At 57.4% G+C, this 20,415-nt stretch overlaps 1 protein-coding gene across 41 annotated transcripts in view; it reads left to right on the top strand.

Annotated features, from left to right (window-relative positions):
- Nucleotides 1-20,415, top strand: part of NCOR2 (nuclear receptor corepressor 2) — a 227,924-nt gene that overhangs the window by 60,260 nt on the left and 147,249 nt on the right. For all 41 annotated transcript variants that reach the window (XR_007471850.1, XM_049698364.1, XM_049698373.1 and 38 more), the window contains one exon: nt 15,148-15,365. Coding sequence is in view for 40 of the 41 variants with exons in the window: in XM_049698364.1 (XP_049554321.1) it covers nt 15,261-15,365 (105 nt within the window). In the remaining variant the exon portion in view is untranslated. The remainder of the gene's footprint in view (nt 1-15,147; nt 15,366-20,415) is intronic.

Raw genomic sequence — 20,415 nt, 5'->3', positions numbered from 1 at the left:
GTTTGCCCTTTTCCCTTCTGTCACTCTGACTCCTCTGGGCACCCCATCTGGGCGGAATCTACAGTGTTTGCCCTTTTACCTTCTGTCACTCTGACTCCTCTGGGCACCTCATCTGGGCGGAATCTACAGCGTTTGCCCTTTTCCCTTCTGTCACTCTGACTCCTCTGGGCACCCCATCTGGGCGGAATGTACAGCGTTTGCCCTTTTACCTTCTGTCACTCTGACTCCTCTGGGCACCCCATCTGGGGGAATCTACAGTGTTTGCCCTTTTCCCTTCTGTCACTCTGACTCCTCTGGGCACCCCATCTGGGGGAATCTACAGTGTTTGCCCTTTTCCCTTCTGTCACTCTGACTCCTCTGGGCACCTCATCTGGGCGGAATCTACAGCGTTTGCCCTTTTCCCTTCTGTCACTCTGACTCCTCTGGGCACCCCATCTGGGCGGAATCTACAGTGTTTGCCCTTTTACCCTCTGTCACTCTGACTCCTCTGGGCACCCCATCTGGGCGGAATCTACAGTGTTTGCCCTTTTCCCTTCTGTCACTCTGACTCCTCTGGGCACCTCATCTGGGCGGAATCTACAGTGTTTGCCCTTTTCCCTTCTGTCACTCTGACTCCTCTGGGCACCCCATCTGGGGGAATCTACAGCGTTTGCCCTTTTCCCTTCTGTCACTCTGACTCCTCTGGGCACCTCATCTGGGCGGAATCTACAGCGTTTGCCCTTTTCCCTTCTGTCACTCTGACTCCTCTGGGCACCCCATCTGGGCGGAATCTACAGCGTTTGCCCTTTTCCCTTCTGTCACTCTGACTCCTCTGGGCACCCCATCTGGGGGAATCTACAGTGTTTGCCCTTTTACCTTCTGTCACTCTGACTCCTCTGGGCACCTCATCTGGGCGGAATCTACAGTGTTTGCCCTTTTCCCTTCTGTCACTCTGACTCCTCTGGGCACCCCATCTGGGGGAATCTACAGTGTTTGCCCTTTTCCCTTCTGTCACTCTGACTCCTCTGGGCACCCCATCTGGGCGGAATCTACAGTGTTTGCCCTTTTACCCTCTGTCACTCTGACTCCTCTGGGCACCCCATCTGGGCGGAATCTACAGTGTTTGCCCTTTTACCTTCTGTCACTCTGACTCCTCTGGGCACCTCATCTGGGCGGAATCTACAGTGTTTGCCCTTTTCCCTTCTGTCACTCTGACTCCTCTGGGCACCTCATCTGGGCGGAATCTACAGTGTTTGCCCTTTTACCCTCTGTCACTCTGACTCCTCTGGGCACCCCATCTGGGCGGAATCTACAGTGTTTGCCCTTTTCCCTTCTGTCACTCTGACTCCTCTGGGCACCTCATCTGGGCGGAATCTACAGTGTTTGCCCTTTTCCCTTCTGTCACTCTGACTCCTCTGGGCACCCCATCTGGGCGGAATCTACAGTGTTTGCCCTTTTACCTTCTGTCACTCTGACTCCTCTGGGCACCTCATCTGGGCGGAATCTACAGCGTTTGCCCTTTTCCCTTCTGTCACTCTGACTCCTCTGGGCACCCCATCTAGGCGGAATCTACAGCGTTTGCCCTTTTACCTTCTGTCACTCTGACTCCTCTGGGCACCTCATCTGGGCGGAATCTACAGTGTTTGCCCTTTTCCCTTCTGTCACTCTGACTCCTCTGGGCACCCCATCTGGGGGAATCTACAGCGTTTGCCCTTTTACCTTCTGTCACTCTGACTCCTCTGGGCACCCCATCTGGGGGAATCTACAGTGTTTGCCCTTTTACCTTCTGTCACTCTGACTCCTCTGGGCACCCCATCTGGGCGGAATCTACAGTGTTTGCCCTTTTCCCTTCTGTCACTCTGACTCCTCTGGGCACCCCATCTGGGCGGAATCTACAGTGTTTGCCCTTTTACCTTCTGTCACTCTGACTCCTCTGGGCACCCCATCTGGGCGGAATCTACAGTGTTTGCCCTTTTCCCTTCTGTCACTCTGACTCCTCTGGGCACGTCATCTGGGCGGAATCTACAGTGTTTGCCCTTTTACCTTCTGTCACTCTGACTCCTCTGGGCACCTCATCTGGGCGGAATCTACAGTGTTTGCCCTTTTACCTTCTGTCACTCTGACTCCTCTGGGCACCTCATCTGGGCGGAATCTACAGTGTTTGCCCTTTTCCCTTCTGTCACTCCGACTCCTCTGGGCACCCCATCTGGGGGAATCTACAGTGTTTGCCCTTTTCCCTTCTGTCACTCTGACTCCTCTGGGCACCCCATCTGGGGGAATCTACAGCGTTTGCCCTTTTCCCTTCTGTCACTCTGACTCCTCTGGGCACCTCATCTGGGCGGAATCTACAGTGTTTGCCCTTTTCCCTTCTGTCACTCTGACTCCTCTGGGCACCCCATCTGGGGGAATCTACAGTGTTTGCCCTTTTCCCTTCTGTCACTCTGACTCCTCTGGGCACCCCATCTGGGCGGAATCTACAGCGTTTGCCCTTTTACCTTCTGTCACTCTGACTCCTCTGGGCACCCCATCTGGGGGAATCTACAGTGTTTGCCCTTTTACCTTCTGTCACTCTGACTCCTCTGGGCACCCCATCTGGGGGAATCTACAGTGTTTGCCCTTTTCCCTTCTGTCACTCTGACTCCTCTGGGCACCTCATCTGGGGGAATCTACAGTGTTTGCCCTTTTCCCTTCTGTCACTCTGACTCCTCTGGGCACCTCATCTGGGGGAATCTACAGCGTTTGCCCTTTTCCCTTCTGTCACTCTGACTCCTCTGGGCACCCCATCTGGGGGAATCTACAGTGTTTGCCCTTTTCCCTTCTGTCACTCTGACTCCTCTGGGCACCTCATCTGGGCGGAATCTACAGTGTTTGCCCTTTTCCCTTCTGTCACTCTGACTCCTCTGGGCACCCCATCTGGGGGAATCTACAGTGTTTGCCCTTTTCCCTTCTGTCACTCTGACTCCTCTGGGCACCTCATCTGGGGGAATCTACAGTGTTTGCCCTTTTCCCTTCTGTCACTCTGACTCCTCTGGGCACCTCATCTGGGGGAATCTACAGCGTTTGCCCTTTTACCTTCTGTCACTCTGACTCCTCTGGGCACCCCATCTGGGGGAATCTACAGCGTTTGCCCTTTTACCTTCTGTCACTCTGACTCCTCTGGGCACCCCATCTGGGGGAATCTACAGTGTTTGCCCTTTTCCCTTCTGTCACTCTGACTCCTCTGGGCACCCCATCTGGGCGGAATCTACAGCGTTTGCCCTTTTCCCTTCTGTCACTCTGACTCCTCTGGGCACCTCATCTGGGCGGAATCTACAGCGTTTGCCCTTTTACCTTCTGTCACTCTGACTCCTCTGGGCACCCCATCTGGGGGAATCTACAGCGTTTGCCCTTTTCCCTTCTGTCACTCTGACTCCTCTGGGCACCCCATCTGGGGGAATCTACAGCGTTTGCCCTTTTGTGTGTGGCTTATTTCACTTAGCAGAATGTCAAGCGCTGGGTTCTGTGGCCTCTTTTCTCTTCAGTTGTTGGTTCAGTCCGACCCAGGCAGCCAAGTGGACGGACCCAGGACCCCAGCCCCTCATCCTTTAGAATCCCAGGGTCCTCCTGGGGACCCCCTTCATAGGCGCACCCCACATCCCAGCCTCAGGGCAGGGGGTTAATCGGTTTGCCCAGGTCACACAGCCGCCGCCCAGACACCAGCCTCTTTTCTGTGTCCCGTCCCCCCCTCCACCGCTTCCCTCTGCAGAGAAAATTGCCGTTTGGAAGGCCAGATGGAGGAGCCGGGTCTAATGGAAACCACGTCCCTCCCAGGGTGCCCAGAACTTAATGAGGAAGAGCCTGGAAAAATCCGGCGTAATGTTTGTGAAATACCCCAGAGGGAGGTCGTGTCGCAAGGCAAGGGTTCTCGTGCGGAACCCTGTGACCTGGTGTGCCAGGAGGTTTGTCAGGGCTGTGGTTTCTCTCTCAACCTCTCTCTCTCTTCCTTTTAAAATTAAAAGGGGAAAAAAGAAAAAGAGTCACAGAGGAAGTGATTTTGAGCAGCTCTTGCCCTGGCAGGGAAGCTGGGCCGGGAGGCTGAGCTGGCCGCAGCCCAGCGGACACAAACGTACCAATTAAATTGGAAACAGAAACGGGCCTCCTTGACAGCTCCAACCAGCGCCGCATCCCTGCTTGCTTTGGGAGGGGGCCTGGGCTGGCGGTTTAGGGCATCAGAATGACGCCTGGCAGCTTTCTGGCTGTGTGACCTTGGGCAAGTGAGTTCACCTCTCTGAGCCTCGGTTTCCTGATCTGTTGAATGGGGATGATCATGTTTGGTGACGGAAATCAGATTCTTCCGGTGAGTGGGAGCCTGTGGATGAGGTAGAACCTGCCGGTAGCAAGGGGCGGGTATGAGGGACCTGGGAGGGTTTCTTGAAGCAGAATCGGTGGCAGGGGGTGGGCGGAGGTTCTCCCAGTGGCTGGGGATCCTTTTTCAGGGAGGTAAGAGGTGGGGCAGGTGCTGGGGGCGTTTTTCCCTGGAAGGTTTTTTGTTTTCTTTTTCCTTCTTCTTTATTTTTTTTTATTGGCCGAGCTGTGCAGCTTGCAGGATCTTTGTTCCCCAACCAGGGATCGAACCCGTACCCCCTGCAGTGGGAGCGCAGAGTCCTAACTACTGGACCGCCAGGGAAGCCCCTTCCCCGGAAGGTTTGATGCAGGATGTGGCGTTTGGGGGTCTCTCCTCCACGGCCTCCCAGCCAGGCTGCAGCGGCATTTCTGTCGCGGGACCTGGCTGTCCTGGTGCAGCTGGAGCCCGTCCCCCCTGCATGGCCCCTGGGCTCAGTGCAGGCCACTGTGCCCACCTCCTCAGACGCCTGGACCACGTGGGCCAAGCGATCCGGCTGAGGAGGGTGGAGTCTGGCCATTGCAGCACCAGCCTGCTGACCCTCTCTGGGCCTCAGTTTCCCATCTGCAACAAGAGGGCAATGAGTGAGACGTTGTATAGACAAGGTCTCAGGGCTGAGAAGAGCAGCACCCCCTTCTCCTTGTTTCCAGACTGCGAGGGCCTGCTCACCCCGGGAAGCACCCTCTGCTTTTTCTGTTTTCAGGTGTGGGTGTCCCTGGTCTCACCTCCTCATTAGGGACTCACTCTACCGTTTGGTCGGCTCACCTCCCGCAGCCTCAGTTGGCTCATCTGCAAAGTGGGGATAGTCAAGGTCACTACCTCTGCCAGTGACATCATCACTGCCGTGGCTGCTTACCTTGCCTGTCTCCCTCCCTCGTCCCAGTTTTTGGAGCAGCGCAGGGTAGTAACAGCCACAGCTCTTGTTCTGGGGACTCATTTATGGGTGTTGAACTTCCCGTAGATCTTTTCCCAATGAATCCTCTTTCCACTGGCCCTCGGAAGAGAGTTTTACAGATGGGACAATAAAGCCCAGAGAAGTCGGGACTGTGCCCAAGGTCACACAGCTACATCGTGGCAGAGTTGGGATTTGAACCCATTTGGTCACTTTCCACACGTAGCAACGCGCGGGCAGGAGGTGGCTTGGTGGAGGGGGTACATGTCTAGGATTAGGGCAGCCTGCTGGAGGGCACCACCTTTCCTTAGTGACTGAGGGGCTGTGACAGCTCACAGCCTCCAGGGCTCCTACTATGCATGTGATACCCGGTGGGGCTGAAACTGCAGGTCAGGAGCTCAGTCTGGGGGCGGGGAGACAGCGGGTCAACAGACGGTGGTGGTGCATGGCGTTGGGCCCAGGGGAGCGGCGGGAAGAGAGAAGCTTGCGGGAGCCCAGGCTGGCAAGGTGGAGTTGGGGTCGGGTTCTCGGGAAGTGATGGTGGAGGTGATAGCTCCAGCCAGCCAGCCAGGCCGGACGGAGAAGGGGAACTGAGCCCTTGGCCTTTGAGTACCGTTGGCCTGGCTGGGGATAGAAACGAACATAGCTGACCAGGAGGGGGTGTGTCCATCCCATGTGGGTAGCTCCTGCCCGCCTCCAGCCGGTCGTGCCCCTAAGTGATTTTGTTGTAGGAAAAAACACACACGATTTACCATTGGAACCATATTGAAGTGTACGGTTCGTGGGCATTGAGTAGAGTGAGTGGTGTGTCACCATCACCGCTATCTCGTGCTGCAACATGTTCATCACCTCAAGGGGAACCTAATACCCATGAATAGTCGCTCCCCTTCCTCCCCTCCCCCAGCCCCTGGCAGCCACCAGCCCGCATCTGACTCAGTGGATCTGCGTCTTCTGGACATTGCACATAGATGGCATCATTCAGCGTGTGGCTTGGCATGGTGTTTCCATCGTGTATATGCCCCTTTTCATGGCTAAATACTATTCCAGTGAATGGATGGGCCGTGTTCTGTTTATCTGCTCGTCAGTTGTTGGACATGTGGGTTGTCTCTATGGATACGTTTTGGCTGTTGTGAATAGCGCTGCTGTGAACGTTCATGTGCGTTTTGTCTCGTCACCTGTTTTCGTTTCTGGGGCTGGATGTCTGGGAGTGGAATTGCCGGGTCCTATGGCGTCTCTGTGTTTAGCTTACTGAGGCGCTGCCAGACTGGTTTCCGCAGAGATTGCACCATTTTACGTCCCCACTGGCCATACGCGAGAGTCCCTGGTTTTCAGAGAAGCCAGACGTTGGGGTTTTTCTGTGACATCCTCTTCATAGCGCCTCATGCTGAGCTGGTCGCTGGGGCCTGGCTGAGCTGGGTGGGGAGGGGGAAGCAGGTCCCTGGAAGACTGCCCGGCGGGAGCAGATCCGGGGTCTGGGCCGCAGTCTGGGCCCACGGGAAGCTGTTGTTCTGGCTGTTGCTTGGCGCATGCGTGTGGCGTGAGGGCTCGTGTTACCCGGGGTTGTAGATCCCGCTGGCCCCAGGGGAGATGTTCCTGAGGCTGGAGTGGGCTGGCTCTTCTTTTCTCCTTTTCCCCAGGAGGGAGGGGTGCTGGCTATGGCTTGAGGAGGAGAAGTGGTGCCCCGGGGAGGGTGGGCCTTGAGTCCCTCCCTTTGCGCTTCTGGAGTTCGGGACCAGAGGCAGTTTTCCCCAGGGATTCTGTGCCCAGCAGCCTGGGGCTTGGGGAGCACTTGTATGGGCTTGGGCCATGGGGAGGACGGTGCTTCTGTGTGTCCCCCATGGTGGCTTGCAGGGAGCCTGACGTGGGGGGATATTAGTGGAATAAAGACACGCTTGGCTCTGGGGGTTGGTTAAAAAAGTAAGACCAGAAAACCCCTGGAAAATGGAACAGTTCAACTGATATGCATTGGTTGATTAGCCCATCCATCCATCCATCCTCCATCCATCCATCCATCCGTCCTCCCTCTCCCTTCCCTTTATCTCTCCTTTATCCATCCATCTCTCATTCATCTTAGCATCAATCCTTCATCCGTCCATCCATTCTCCCTTCGTCCGTCCATCCATCCATTTCCCGGTGAGCACCTGGCTGGGCGCTTTCCCTGTTGGGACAGACCTGTCACTGGATGTCAGCTCTGACTGGCAAGCCTTTTTGTCTGACTGGTTCGCTGCTGTAGCTGCAGTGTTTGGAACAGTGCCTGCGCATTGTAGATACCCAAATAATTTCCTGATTGGCCAGAATGTGTGGAGACCCCATTGGCATGGGTTTGTTTAGCTTGATCCCAGCTTGCGGGGGGCAGGTGGCACCTCTGTGGGCAGCAGCCTGAGTTGGCTCTGAGTATGGTGACCCTCAGCTACTCCAGGCCACCGCCCCTCGGGCAGGGCCAAGGACAGGCTGTGAGTGGGGTCCTGGCTCCTCCTTAGGGAGCCCAGTGACCTCTTTGCCAGGTAAGGGGCAAGGAAGCTGGTCTTCCTCCTTTAACAGAGGTAGGATTACAGGTGGGTCAGCCCTTTTATGCACAGAGGCCTGCACCCGTGGCTCCTTGACAGGGAGCACAGCTGAAGTTTCCTTGAGTGCAGAGATGCCAGGGGCAGGTTTGATATAGGAGACCCTTCACATCATCCCTGCCCAGAGGTGTGGCATCCTTCCCATCTCACTTGGAGTGAAAGCCCCATGTGACCTCCACTCTCACCATTCGGGTCCCCCTGCTGTTCCTCTCCCACCTCAGGGCCTTTGCACTTGCTGTCCCCTCTGCCTGGAACACCCTTCCAAGACATCTGCTGGTTCCCTCTCTCCCCTCCTCCACAACTTTGCTTAAAGATGCCTTCCGGTGAGGCTGTCCCGGACCACCCACTTTAAAACTGCACCTCACCCCCCATCCCCTGCCTACCCACCTCACGCTTCTGTTTTTCTCCATAGCACAGATACTGTCCACCACCCTATAATTACTCCCGTCTCACCCAGTGGAATGTCAGCTCCGCGAGGGCGGGGAGTTTGGGTCTGTTATTCTCTGCTGCGTCCCGGCACCTGTCCCACAGGAGGCGCCTGTAAAGCGTGGTTGGCAGCGGGCAGCAGCCAGGGCAGGGGGCAGGAGCTTTGCCTTTGCCCCGGTCCATGTGGGCCATACAGGCTCCGTGAGCCAGGCCGGGTGAGGCTCCCCACGCCACTTCCCATCTTCATCTTCTGACTTAGTTCAGAGCTGGGCTCCCGGGCGTCTCTTCTGTGCCGTGAGCCCCTGCAGAAGGTGGCCATCAAATGCTTGGCCGGTCCCCGATTTTTACAGCATGCCAGAAGCTAGAAACACAAGGTGGGAGCAGTCAGCTTCATCCTAGCTGCTGTCTCCGAAGCAGTTTAACCTCACACCCCAGCACTGCTTCTGTCCTCAAGTCCTGCCCCATCCGCCCTCCACTGCCCCAGGGCTGGCCTCCGGGTCTCCATTCTCCTCGGGCCAAGCCGCCTGACACCTTTTTGTTTAGTAGATATTTATTGGGTGCCTACTTTGTGCCAGGCTCTGGGATATAGCAGTGGACAAAGCAAATATTTATTGAGCACCTATTGTATTGGGTTAAATGACGTCCTCCCCAAATTCACGTCCACCCGGAACCTATGAGTGTGATTTGATTGGGAGAGAGGGTCTCTTGCAGATGTAATTAGTTAAGATGAGGTCACACTGGAGAGGGTGGGCCTTAAATATAATTGGAGTCCTTATAAGAAGGGCAAGCATAGGCACATGGGAAAAAAGGCCACGTGAAGATGGGCAGAGATTGGAGCAATGGGGCCTCAAGGAAACCTGGAGCCGCCAGGAGCTGGAAGGGACAAGGAAGGATCCTCCCCTGGAGCCTCTGGAGGGAGTGTGGCCCTGCTGACACCTGGAGTTTGGACTCCTGGCCTCCAGGTCAGTGGGAGGATCCACTTCCGTTGTCTTTAGTCATCCACTTTGTGGCGTTTTGTCATGGCAGCGCCAGGAAAATAACACACCTACTGTGTGCCAGGCACCACGCCCCTCACGGGGGGTCCAGCAGCCAATTAAAACATTTAGGGAGCAGCTACTGCACGTCAGACACTGAGGAGACCGGCAGGGCCCCTGCCCACAGGCTCCCAGCACACGTGTGTGTCCCTGGCCCGAGACAGGCTGGCTGGGGTGGGGTGTCGTAGACCGTGTCCCCTCTGTGGGCCTGGCGGCCACTCGAGCGCCGCGGGGGGTTCTGAGGAGCGCGCGGGTCAGCGCTGACAGCTGACCTTAAATTCTGAAGCTTCCCCACCTGCCACAAGTCCCAGCGTCGGTCCGGTTAGTTCCAAGAAAATGTCAGGCGTGTGCAGTGCAGACAGCTCCCCTTTCATCTTCCTGGGCTCAGGTCTGAAGGCTCCCAGGCACATTTCAGCTTCCGTTCCGGCCCCTTAGCAAACGCCCCCTCCGCCTCCCCGTGCCCTCAGAGACATCCCAGCCCCAGTGGCTGTAACCCCACCCTCCCCGATCTGAGCCTGGCTGCTCTGACTCGGAAAATCTGTGGAATGTGTCTTGGTGTGGCCTCCCTGGCCGTCTTGCCTGGGGCCCGAGAGGGGATGTCCGGGCAGGATGGAAACTTCCCCCCGGAAAGAGGCCTCTGCCCAGCAGGGTCAGGGGATGCAGGTGTGGCGGGCTCCAGCCTCACCTCGTGTTACTGGCGCTCACCTCCGCCCGACAGTTTCGTTCGTTGAGCACCTGCTGTGTGCCCGGCGCTATGTTAGGCCCTGCAAGGCAGACACAGAATCACAGGCAGTGAGCTTTCTCCGTGGATGGAACACGGGCTTGGCAGGCTTGTGGGGTGCTGCCGAATCAGACCCACAGTCTGTGGGGCTCTCGCAGGGTGGCTGCGTGGCCCTGGCCGTGTGCACGGGTGCTCCCAGCATGGGCTGGGCCTGCAGTGTGCAGCCCTCCTCCAGCGGCTCTGTGGGCCCGTGGTTTTCGGTTTGGATATGCGAGGCCCGGTGGGGCTTGCGGTGTCCCCGTCCTGTGGGACTCGGCAGCATCGCATGCCACCTGGCAAAGCCAGTCCTTAACCTCGCCAGAGCGCTCTCTCTTCCCTGCGGAGCCCTGACTTGGCTGAGTTTGCTTGAGCACCTGCTGTTTACCAGGCACCCTTCACAGGTGTGCTGTCCTCCTGGGTCCGTGGAGCAGGGACACGCATGTTCCCTGTCTACAGTGGAGGAAACTGAGGACAGAGCCCCGAGGCACCTTGCCTGAGGGGGGAATGACCCTGTCCCTGGGTGGCTGCTCGGCCTCCCTCACCCCCAGAGCAAGATGTGTCTTTGGCTGGCAGGCTCCTTCTCGACTTGCACGCCGTCTGCTGCTGCTTCTCTGTTCCTGCTGTCCCGATCCCACCGGTGTCATCTCGCGCAGGGACACTTGCGAGAGCCCCCAGGCCTCTGGGTTACACACTCGTTCTTCACGGCGCCTGCTTGTCAAACACCCCGATCCTTTCCTCTCTCCCTCCACCACCTTCCGTGGCTCCCCATTGCCCTTTGAACAAAATCCATCCTTTCCATGGTTCGTGGGCCTTGAATGACTTGATGAATTTCTCAAGCACGAGATGCCTGGTCTCATTTCCAGGGTCTTGCTCAGGTGGTGGCCTCTGCCTGGAGCCCCCTCCACTTCCCCCTCCCCCGGCTGTGTCTTGTTCACGCTCCAGAAAGTTCTCTCTGCCACCCCCTCGCCCTCCCCAAGGCTTCCAGAGCCCCCAGCCTGCTCTCAGAAGTCACTATTTGCTGCTCGTCTGCACTCCGCCGGGGCACCGAGACCCTCTGTGGCCTGGACCCTGCCTCGTTCACTAGCCTGGAGCTCAGCTCACAGTGGGGACCCCAAAGGGTCTGGAGATCAACGGATGTCCACCACCCTCTCCTGACCCCAAAGCTCCCAGACCCTGCAGTGATCTTGGGGCCCCTGTATTGCACTCCTACTCTAACCTGGATCCAATTCTCAGAACCCTTTTCAGCCGAGACCAGATCCAGGAGACCCAACGTTGCCCCATGGATTGCTCTCATCCTCTCCTACCCTTGTCTTTGATGAAGTAACGTCATATTTTTTCCTGGCATGCACCTCCAAATGTTGCTGATGAGGTCAAAGCTTAATCCCCACCCCTGCCCCGCCGTTCACAGTGTTACGCAAACACCACTTTTATCTAGTTTCGAAACATTTCCGTCATTGCGTGGTAACCCCCATACCCATGAGTTGCTCCACACCCCTCCATCCCACCCCCCGCCCTTGGCAGCCACCGGTCTGCTTTCTGTCTCTGTGGATTTATCATTCTGGACATTTCCTATGAGTGGGATCATATGGTATCTGTCCTTTCGTGTCTGGCTTCTTTCATGTAGCATCGTGTGTGCAAGGTTCATCCACGCTGTGACGGGTGTCAGTGCTCGGTTCTTTTTTATAGCTGAATCACATTCCGTTGTACAGATAGACCACGTTCTGTTTATTTCTCCACTCATTGGTTGATGGGCACTTGGGTTGTTTCCACCTTTGGCTATAGTGAATACTGCTGCTGTGAATACCTTGATTTGTTTCAGTCTCTGTTTTCCATTCTTTTGGGTATACGCCTAGGAGTGGAATTGCTGGGTCCTACCATAATTCTATGTTTAACATTTTTAGGAACTGTCAAACTATTTTCCTAAAAATAATTTTTTTTTTCAAGTTGGCAAAAAATATGGCTAAGGTTGGGGGAGATAGAAATGGAGCTTATTAAAATAAGCTCGTGGTGAATGCAGGAGGTGCAAGACCCCCAGAGCCCCCTGGCTTCGGGGACAACCTGCACATGAGGATGCTGGGCCGTGGAGCTGGCGGAGTGATCCTCTGACAGGTGGGTGGTGGGGGCATGAACCCCGAGCTCGGCAGTGGACACTGTGAACACTGAGGTCATGGGAGCCAGGCCTTGGCACGAGGAGGGTGGGGAAGTGGCCGAGGATTCTCCAGGGCTGCTTTGAAAAGGTGTCACTTCCCTGGCGTCTGGAGCCCACATGCAGTGCACGCCGTGAGCATCTTTCCGGGGCTGCCATCCCTCAGTCGGCCTTTCATTAGGCAAAGGAGGTTAGAAATCTACTGGTAAATTAGACTTCTCACCGCCTCATGCAATGCGAAGTCACATAGCAACTTGGAAGTTGCGCGTGGTGCCCTTGGAAAGGCAAGCAGATTGGGCTTCTCTCTGCCCAGGTGCTGCTCTCTTCCTCTTGCAGAGAGCGGGCAACCGTTTAAAACCCAGAGAGAGGGCTTCCCTGGTGGCGCAGTGGTTTAGAGTCCGCCTGCCGATGCAGGGGACGCGGGTTCGTGCCCCGATCCGGGAAGATCCCACATGCCGCGGAGCGGTGGGCCCGTGAGCCACGGCCGCTGAGCCTGTGTGTCCGGAGCCTATGCTTTGCAACGGGAGAGGCCACAACAGTGAGAGGCCCGCGTATCGCAAACAAACAAAAAAAAACCCCAGAGAGAGGCCGGAATAGAACTGGCTTTGCTGCATCAGACTACCAGGATCTGCTGGACTTTGTGATGAGCTGGGACACAGGGAATTCTGGGACAGGGTCCAGCACTGGTGGCCACAACTGACCCCTCTCCCAAGGCCAGTCTCTTGTCTCTGGGCTGCCTGAGGGCTGCCGCGTTGCTCTTGGTGGGGACTGGGGGGGGCAGCTCTGCCTCCCTTCCGTGTCCACAACATCACTGTGACCGGGCTGCAGCTACTGCAGTGACGGAACTAGTGACTGTGGTAACGGTAGCTCCCATTTGCTGAGCAGGACTGTTCCCACGTTCATAAGAATTACACAGTGCACCCTGTCGCGGTGTCTGGGAAAAGTCCACGTGGGCTTTTTTCCTGAGGTGGTCATAGGTGTGGCAGTTTGGGCTCTGGAATTCTTTGGCTTTGCAGTGTTGGAAGGATTGACAGCACCCGATGGAAAGGTTGCCTCCTTTGTGACTCCCTCCTTCTCTGGGTGAGTCAGAACTTTTGATGGCAAAGTGACAGAAAGCTGGGTTGGGCTGGCAAAGGCAAAACACACAGAAGGAGTGCCTTGGCTTCCCTAAATGAAGAAGCAGCTTTGATCTGCCTTCAGGCATGGCTGTATCAGGACCCAGCTGTGCTCTCTCTACCCTTCAGATCTGCCTTCCTGGGGGTATGGTCTCGGGTAGGTCCCTGCCAAGTGGTGGTCCCCGAGAGCTCCAGGCTTTCACCCTCCTGGCTTACAGCCCCAGTGGATAGTGCCTGTTTCTGGTTCCTTCTCAGAGTCTCAAGACTGACTTTCATTGGCTCAGATGGGGTCAGATGCCCATCCCTGAACCAATCGCTGCCCCAGGGGCAGGAATCTGATTGGCCAGGCCCAGATCACATGATCACTCCTGGAGTCTGGGGAGGGAAGATGGTTGCTAAAAAAAAAAGTCGAGTCTACTGTAGCAGGAGATGGGGGTGGGAAGTGGGATGCAGTCCTGGCCCCCAGGTGGGAGGGAAGGGGGTCTTGTTCTTCCTTTGACCACCATGATCTCAATCTTCCCCCCCCAATATCCCTCCACATCAGGCCTCCAAAGGGCAGAGGTTTAGGGCATCCATGCCCTTGAAAGACAGTTGTCAGTGGAGGGCAGGGCGATGAGGGACGTTGTGATGAAAGTACAGGGAGCTGGGGGTACACATGAGATGCAACCCCAGCCCGAGAGGGTACGTCACATGGGGCATCCAGGTGCCGGGCCCCTGCGCCGTCTTGGATTCTCCTTAGCTCCTGGGTGGCGGGTGTGAGTGGGGGGTTTGCACATGGCAGGGGCCTGATGGACACCCCTTTTCTGAGTGGCTGAGTGTGGAGGAGGCCTGAGACCTGCCCGGCTTTCAGCCCGGGCCTGGGCGGCGGAGCCAGTTATAACCTTGGGCAGGCTGCATGGAGCAGTGGCTGGCGGAGAAGGGAGAGAAGGGTCCTGGGGAGGTTGGGGCCCCCTGGAGATTTCTGGGCAAAGGCCCCTTCTGACCAGGGGCTCTCTTGCTCTCTTGACTTGAGTCCTTTCTTCTTCCTGGGCCTCAGTTTCCCCACCTGTAAAGCCAGTGGACTCCTTCCATCATGGACATATGAGTGCTTTCTTCCCTGTGGACAGCATCCTTTGCCTGCCCCTCCGGGAGCCACAGGGGGCCCAGCCGGCTCTCATCCGTGTCCTCAGCTGTTTCCCCAGTGTGGCCCTCGGGCTCCCAGTCGCTTCGCTCTCAGTTCACGTCCGGGCCAACCTCACATCTGTCCTGCTCCCCCGTCGTAGTGTCACTCACCCTCCCCAGAGGGTCACTGGGAGGCCCAGGCAGGCCCGACCTTGCCCGGGGTTACACGGTGACCTGTGTTCTGCCCGAGCCGACCCTGTTCACCGCCATCACCCTGGACGGGTGTACGGACTTTTCCCCTCCCGGGACAGCAGTCGCCTGCCTGAGCTGCCAGGTGCTTTCGGGGAACCTTGCCCTGGTGACTCAAACTGGCAGAGGACTTGGGGTGGGGTGGGGTGGGCTGAGGTGCTTGGGAGCCGTGGGGGGGTTGTGGGGGCAATGCCTGCAGGGTTAGAGCTCCCGTGCCTGCTGAGCGAGGGCCTTGGCGGTGGGGAGGACACGGCTGTCACCGATGTGGCTTGTGCCACAGCTGCTGGCCTGTGGCTTGGAGAGGCCCCAGACACCACGTGGCGTCTCCCGCTGCTGTCGGTGGGCACGGAGCTTGCCAGTGGCATGGAGGGGGGTCCCGGAGGACCCTGTCTGCTCTCTCTTCCTCACAGGGGCCACAGGAAGGACGTGGGGCCCCGCCAGGGTCTGCAGGGAGCAGCCGCCCTGGGACTGATCTCGCTTTTGCTTTTCTGGTCTCACAGGTGCCTGGGACAGGGTGGCCCTCGAGCAGATGACGGAGACTGGCTTTTAATTCTCGGAGACCATTGAGAGGGAGCTTACAGGGGCCCACGAGCCCCCCTGGACGCCCACCACCATGTCGGGGTCCACGCAGCCCGTGGCACAGACGTGGAGGGCCACCGAGCCCCGTTACCCGCCCCACGGCGTTTCCTACCCCGTGCAGATCGCCCGGCCACACACGGTAAGCGGCACAAATATGCACCTGGGGTCACCTTTGGGGCCTTCTCTTGTCCCTGGGTTCCTATTTCTCCCCATCGTTGTGTGAGTGGCGGGGGGCGGGGGGTGGCCTGCTGGGGAGGGAGCGGGCGTGCCCTTGGTCAGCTCTTTCTTTTTAAAAAAAAAAATGTTTTGCTGCGCCGCATGGCCTGTGAGATCTTCGTTCCCTGACCGGGGATCGAACCTGTGCCCCCTGCAGTGGAAGCATAGAGTCTTAAACATTGGACTGCCAGGGAAGTACCGTTGGTCAGCTCTTCTGAGCTGCACCCCACTCTGTCCACCTCCTAGTGGGGGCCCCCTTTCCTGACTTTATCTCTAGTTGCATGTGGCCCTGAGGATGAGGCTTGGTTATGTTCTGTATTCTCAGGGGCTTGCCAGAGGGCTCTCGGGGTCCTGGGCCTCCCTCGTTTGACCTCCTGGCTGCTTGGTGAGGGAATGTGAGGGTTTGCAGTTGCAGCTGGGGTCAGAGCTTGCTGTGCCGGCCCCTGTGTGAACACGCCTGTATCTGTCCTGCTTGGCTGGTGGGGTCCCTCCTACGATGCGGAGAGGAGGTGGCATGGGAGGGCTTTTCTATCTTCCATGAGCGAGATGTTTCTGCATACGAGCCCAGTGGACCAGCCCGAGGGTGTCCCAAGAACAGTGACCTCTTGAGGATTTGGGCCCCCAAGATGCTTTTGAGAGCCAGCTGTGATAAACGGGCACATTCTGGGTGGGGTCGTCGAATCCTCCCAAACAACCCGATGAAAGAGCACCTTGCATTATCGTCCCATTTCGCAGATGAGGAGACTGAGGTCGGGAGGTTAAACGATAGGCCTTGGGTTAAATCGCCGTGAGAAGGCAGTCGGCTTCCGCTTCAGGACTCTGAGCCCCTGTGAAACGGATGACTATTTACTGGTCACCTACTGTGTGCCCAGGGCCGAGGACCGTGCTCCTGGGGGTCCTTTACTATGATGTCAGCACCTTTATCATAATCACAATCACAAAATTAAGCATTGTCGTCGGAGTGCTTACTACAGAGTGAGCGTTTTGTTTATGCCCTTTACGTATACAGTTGCACTCGCTTCTCTTTATCACTGAAGTGAGGGTACGCTTATGCTCTGCACTTGGTAGGTGGGGAACATTTTGCAGGTGAGGAAACAGGACAAGTCGCTTAATGATTCTGAGCCTCGGTTGGTCATCCATAAAATGGAGTAATGAGAGCATCTGTCTCCTAGATTCTCCTGGGGATTAAACGTGATGCTCTGCGGAAGGTCCTTGTGACAGTGCCTGGCAGACACTCAGCCAGCTGTGTCCACTTGCAATATTGTCACTGTCACTGCAGCTGCTTGGAGGGGCTGCCTCCCCTGGGGGCTCCTGGCGGTTGCCTCTGGTTTCTCTTCTTTCTCGTCCCCTCCTGCCAGATTCCTACCCCTCTCCCACTCCCTCCCCAAGGGCGGTTAGTCCTTGAGTCCCTATGGCCCCTGCCGTCCTGCAATCCCCCCATCCTTTGCCCCAGCTGGGCCCTCTCGCGGTCACGTGGAGTCAGCAGCTGATCTCAGACACCGCCCGCACTTTTCCTGCTGGGCCGTCAGTGACGCAGGATGGGGCCGGGTAGGACCCAGTGGTCACTTCCTCCAGGCAGGAGGCTGACCCCGGGGGTGGGCAGGGGCCCTGGGTAGCTACGAGGCAGGGCATCCTTATCCTGTGTGGTGGCAGCAGTGGGGCCCCACTTCCTGATCACCCTGCCTCGTGCTTGGGCGACCCAGCTGGGGGCCCCTGCTTGTTACTGGAAAGGCAGGAACAAGAATTCTAGGCATCCTGGGGGGGGGGTCTTGCTCTCCTGGGCATGTGTCCGGGGCTGGAGCCACTGTTCTTTGGCTGGTGGGAGGTGAGTGTTGGGACTGTAATCTGGAGGTCCCCCTGCAGCCCTGTGCCCCCTAACCCCTTACCGCCAGCCCACTGTACAGGCAGCGTTTGTGAGATGCCCCCATTTTGGGGGGCAGAGGGTTTTTGGAAGACAGAGGGCGGAGGAAAAGGGAAAAAGGCGTGGAAGGCAAATGCCCCATCCAAGGGCCAGGTGGGAACCCAGGGGTCCCAGCTCCTTGTACAGTAGTTGAGGCAGGTCTGCTGGGCTGAGGGGGCGGGGCCTGGACCCCGTGACCTGTGACCTTCCTGGGACTCAGCTCACTCCCGTACCTGCTCCCAACAGGCTTCCATCCAGGGTGGCACCTCTGGCCCTGGAGGCTTCTTCCAGGGTGTCTGGGCATGGGGCTGCTTTGATGGCGAGTCTCCCCCGCCCAGAGCCCAGAAGAACCTCCAGATGTGGCTTTGAATCCCTGTTCCTCCAACTCACCGAGTGACATCTGGCTGCTCGCTTAACCCCGTGGGGCAGCCCCAGTTTTCCCAGCTGCAATATGGGTGTTGTGGGCCTAAGCATCACTGGCGGATGTTTGTGAGGTGCCCGGGGCGGTGTCTGTACGTGGCAGCCGCCTCTGTCCTCCTGGCGGGGTGGCAGGAGACCAAGGAGGCTCTGAGAGGGGCGGTGGGAGCCGCCTTCTCTGCTGGCCTGTGCCTCTGCCTGTGTCATGTCCAGGCTGCCTGGTGTGTTACGCCGGCGCAGATGGAGGGCTCAATTCCAGGTGGGCTTACCCTGACCCAGCCTCAGGCACACTCCGAGCCTCTCTTCATGGTGCCGGTACGCATGGCTCGTTCAATCCCACCTGCTCCACCCTCAGAGCCTCTCTGAGCCCTGTCCTCTCCTTCTCTGTGGTCTCGGCTTCCCTCGCCCACAGTATCAGGACGCCACATCTTTCCCTGAGGGTCCTGGCGGGCTCCTGGCACTGAGGGTCTCCCAGGATTGAGGGTCGCAACACATCCTCCCCTCCTTGTCTCCTTTCCAGCTTTCTAGAGCCCAGCTCGATTCTGCCTTCTCTCCCAAGCCCCGCGGGACCCCCTGAGCTCTCTCGAGTTCCTGCAAGCTTTGCACTAAATGAATGTGTTAAATAAAGTCCAAAGACACGGGAATCGATCCCAGCGCCACTCCTGCCTGCTGTGTGGCCTTAGGCAAGTTACTTAGCCTCTCTGTGCCTTAGTGTTAGAAGGGCTTTTCAGAGCACAGACTCTGGAGCCAGACCGCTGGCATTCATATCCTGCCTCAGTGACTTCCTAGCTGTGAAACTTTGGATGAGTGGTCTTACCGCCCTGTGGCTCAGTTTCCCCATCAGTTGAGCGAGGGTAGTTCTAAGACCCTGAGGATCAAGTTAGTTGACACGTGCAGAGGCCTCTGCACAACGCCCGGGCTGAGTAAGCGCGACTGATACAGTGCAGTGTTGATGACTTTGATGCTGCTGCTGTCATGACGACAACGTGCCCACTAGTATCCTTTTGCGAATGGCCCCCAGGGTACACTGTGGGCTTTTCCTCTGGAGGAGGGACTGGCAAACCTTCTCTGTAAATATTTCAGGCTTCTCCGGCCACTCGGTCTCGGTCACAGCTACTCCGGCGCTGCTGCCATCCTAGCGTGAAAGCAGCTCAGCCAGCACGTACAGGAATGGCCGTGGCCGTGTGCCAGTGACACCTGACGAAACAGGCCGAGCCTGGCTTTGGCCTTGGGCCCCGTTTGCTGACTCCTGCCCTAGATCAGTGCTTATCAGGCTCTCTGTGGGAAGGACCAGTCTGTTTCATTTCCAGTTTGTCACAAATGGATACATGGTCCTTCCGCACGTGACGCAGTTCGCGGGCACGGGGATGGGTCTAGGCCGAGGCCAGCGGGACTGTGTTGGCCGTGCGCTCAGATGCCGCGGTCCCGTCAACAAGCTCTCAAGTGGGATCTGAATCCTCTCGTCTTCGGCGCTCCCCCCAGACCAAGGGTCACGGACGCAGGAGCCTGCTTGGGCCACGTACATGTGTGAGGGCCGCAGGTGGGGTTGGAATGTCTTGTTAACATGGGGAGGGTTCTCGTGTTCTGAGACGTGGCTGGAGGCTTCTAGCCTGAGTGCCTGGTGTCTTCAGGCTCCTGTGACCACAGTGAGCCCCACCTTCGGTCTCTCTTGGGGTTTCCCCAGTTCTTGCCTTCCTGTAGAGATGCAGGCACCCTTGGTGGTCCCTGGACTCAGAGCCCTGGGGTGGAGATCAGTGTGGATACCACAGAAATGGCCCCCAAGATGGTCCTTGGAGGGACTGTGCTAATGAGGTCATCCTGCTTGCTTCCCAGACTGAGAAACTGAGGCCAGAAGGGTTCATGCAGTGGCCGCCCATGCCCCTGCCTCGGGAGCCCCAGGGGCCGTGCGCCTTTTCCCGCCTCTGTTGGCAGTGGTAGGCGCCGTCCTGCCGGGGCCCTCTCCCAAGGGATTGGACCGTCTGCCTCTCTGCTGCTTTGTTCATTTTGCTTTTGTGTGAGAGGGAATTTTCCTCCCAGCATTCTGCAGTGCTTGCCGATTTCTTCTCACACCTCTGCATGCGTGTGCATACCGGATCTGTGCCTGGCAGCCGTGCCGGCATGATCCCAGAAGCTGCCGCCCCCTCCCTCCAGCCCTTTCTTCTTGTTCCGTCATTAGCACCCGGTGCCTTGTGCACGACATCGTGGAGTGTGGTGGAGGGGGGAGGCTGAGTCCTCTGTCTTCTGGAAGCTGCCCTCAGTCTTCAGGGAAACCCTTGGAGAGTTAAGGGGGATGCTTGGTTGGAGACACAGAGGCCACCTTCCATCTGGGTCAGGCATCCATTTCAGTTTTCTTTCTTTTTTTTTTGGGCGCGCCGCGCAGCGTGCGGGATCTTAGTTCCCCGACCAGGGATTGAACCCGTGCCCCCTGCAGTGGAAGCGCGGAGTCCCAACCACTAGACCACCAGGGAATTCAGGCATCCATTCCACTGATGAAGAAACTGAGGCTCAGAGAGTTTAAGGGATGGACAGATACCTCTAGCCCGAGGCCGTGCAGCTTCTTGCTTCCACATCGGGTTGCCCAGGAAGGCCCTTCCCTCATTTCCAGCCTCTGAGGTTGACAGGATCCCTCTTGATTCTAGTTACTCATCCTCTCTCG

The sequence above is a fragment of the Orcinus orca genome, chromosome 15 (assembly GCF_937001465.1).
Source record: "Orcinus orca chromosome 15, mOrcOrc1.1, whole genome shotgun sequence".
NCBI lineage: Eukaryota > Metazoa > Chordata > Mammalia > Artiodactyla > Delphinidae > Orcinus > Orcinus orca.
The sequence above is the reverse complement of the archived record's forward strand: the minus strand, read 5'-3'. Positions and strand labels throughout refer to the sequence as shown.